Source organism: Nestor notabilis, unplaced genomic scaffold (assembly GCF_000696875.1).
Source record: "Nestor notabilis isolate BGI_N333 unplaced genomic scaffold, ASM69687v1 scaffold23616, whole genome shotgun sequence".
NCBI classification, from domain to species: domain Eukaryota; kingdom Metazoa; phylum Chordata; class Aves; order Psittaciformes; family Psittacidae; genus Nestor; species Nestor notabilis.
The window spans coordinates 755-1,449 of NW_009934560.1; the positions used below are offsets into that span (position 1 = coordinate 755).

The following is a 695-nucleotide window of genomic DNA, read 5'->3' on the forward strand; positions in this document are numbered from 1 at the left end:
GATGACCAGGGCCACCATGGCGAGGAGGAGGAAGAAGAAGGCGAAGGTGAGGCAGACGGAGCGCTCGCCCCCCTCCTCTGAGCGGAAGTAATGGCGCATCACCATGAAGAAGACCTTGCTGCGCGTGAGGGGAGGAGGTCAAGGAAATGAGGAGCTTCAGGACCCTCCCCAGCACCAGCAGGACCCCCCTGCCCATTAGCACATCATAAAGCATCTGCATCGTTAGGCTGCTGCCACCTTCTCTGCGGGAAGGTTTTCATTGGGCACCCTTATAGCTCATCACTGAGTGCTTTATAAACCCATAAATTGAAGTTTTCCATCTCAACTGGCTTTTAACGGGGGAAAGCTGAGGGTGGCGGGCTGCCACCAGCAGCCTGGAGCTGGCGGGTGGTGACAATCACACCCCAAAAGTCAGAACAAGGATACACGGAGAAGACAACTGTCAGCAGGCACCAGAGCACCCCGATGTTCATCTCCTTCTGGGGGTCCACCAGGCAGTAGTAGCCCTCAGTGAAGACATAGACGGCGGTGGAGTAGACAGCAAAGTCCACAAACCACTGGTAGTCCAGGAAATAACGCAGCACTGCGTGACAGAGGGACACGTCACTGCGCTGTGGGGACCCACAGGGTGTCCCGTGCCCAGGGCAATGCAGAGGGAGCAGTGGGTGCACGGGGGGGGTTACCAAGAGCATCCA

The 695-nt window shown here is 57.4% G+C and overlaps 1 protein-coding gene across 1 annotated transcript in view; it reads right to left on the reverse strand.

Moving 5' to 3' along the window:
• Window positions 1–583, reverse strand: part of TMEM161A (transmembrane protein 161A) — a gene marked incomplete at both ends in the record, with an annotated part of 1,306 nt that extends 723 nt beyond the window's left edge. The window contains 2 exons of the mRNA XM_010017420.1: window positions 2–118; window positions 427–583. Coding sequence (XP_010015722.1) covers window positions 2–118; window positions 427–583 — 274 coding nt within the window. The remainder of the gene's footprint in view (window position 1; window positions 119–426) is intronic.
• Between the last annotated feature and the right edge of the window lie 112 nt (window positions 584–695).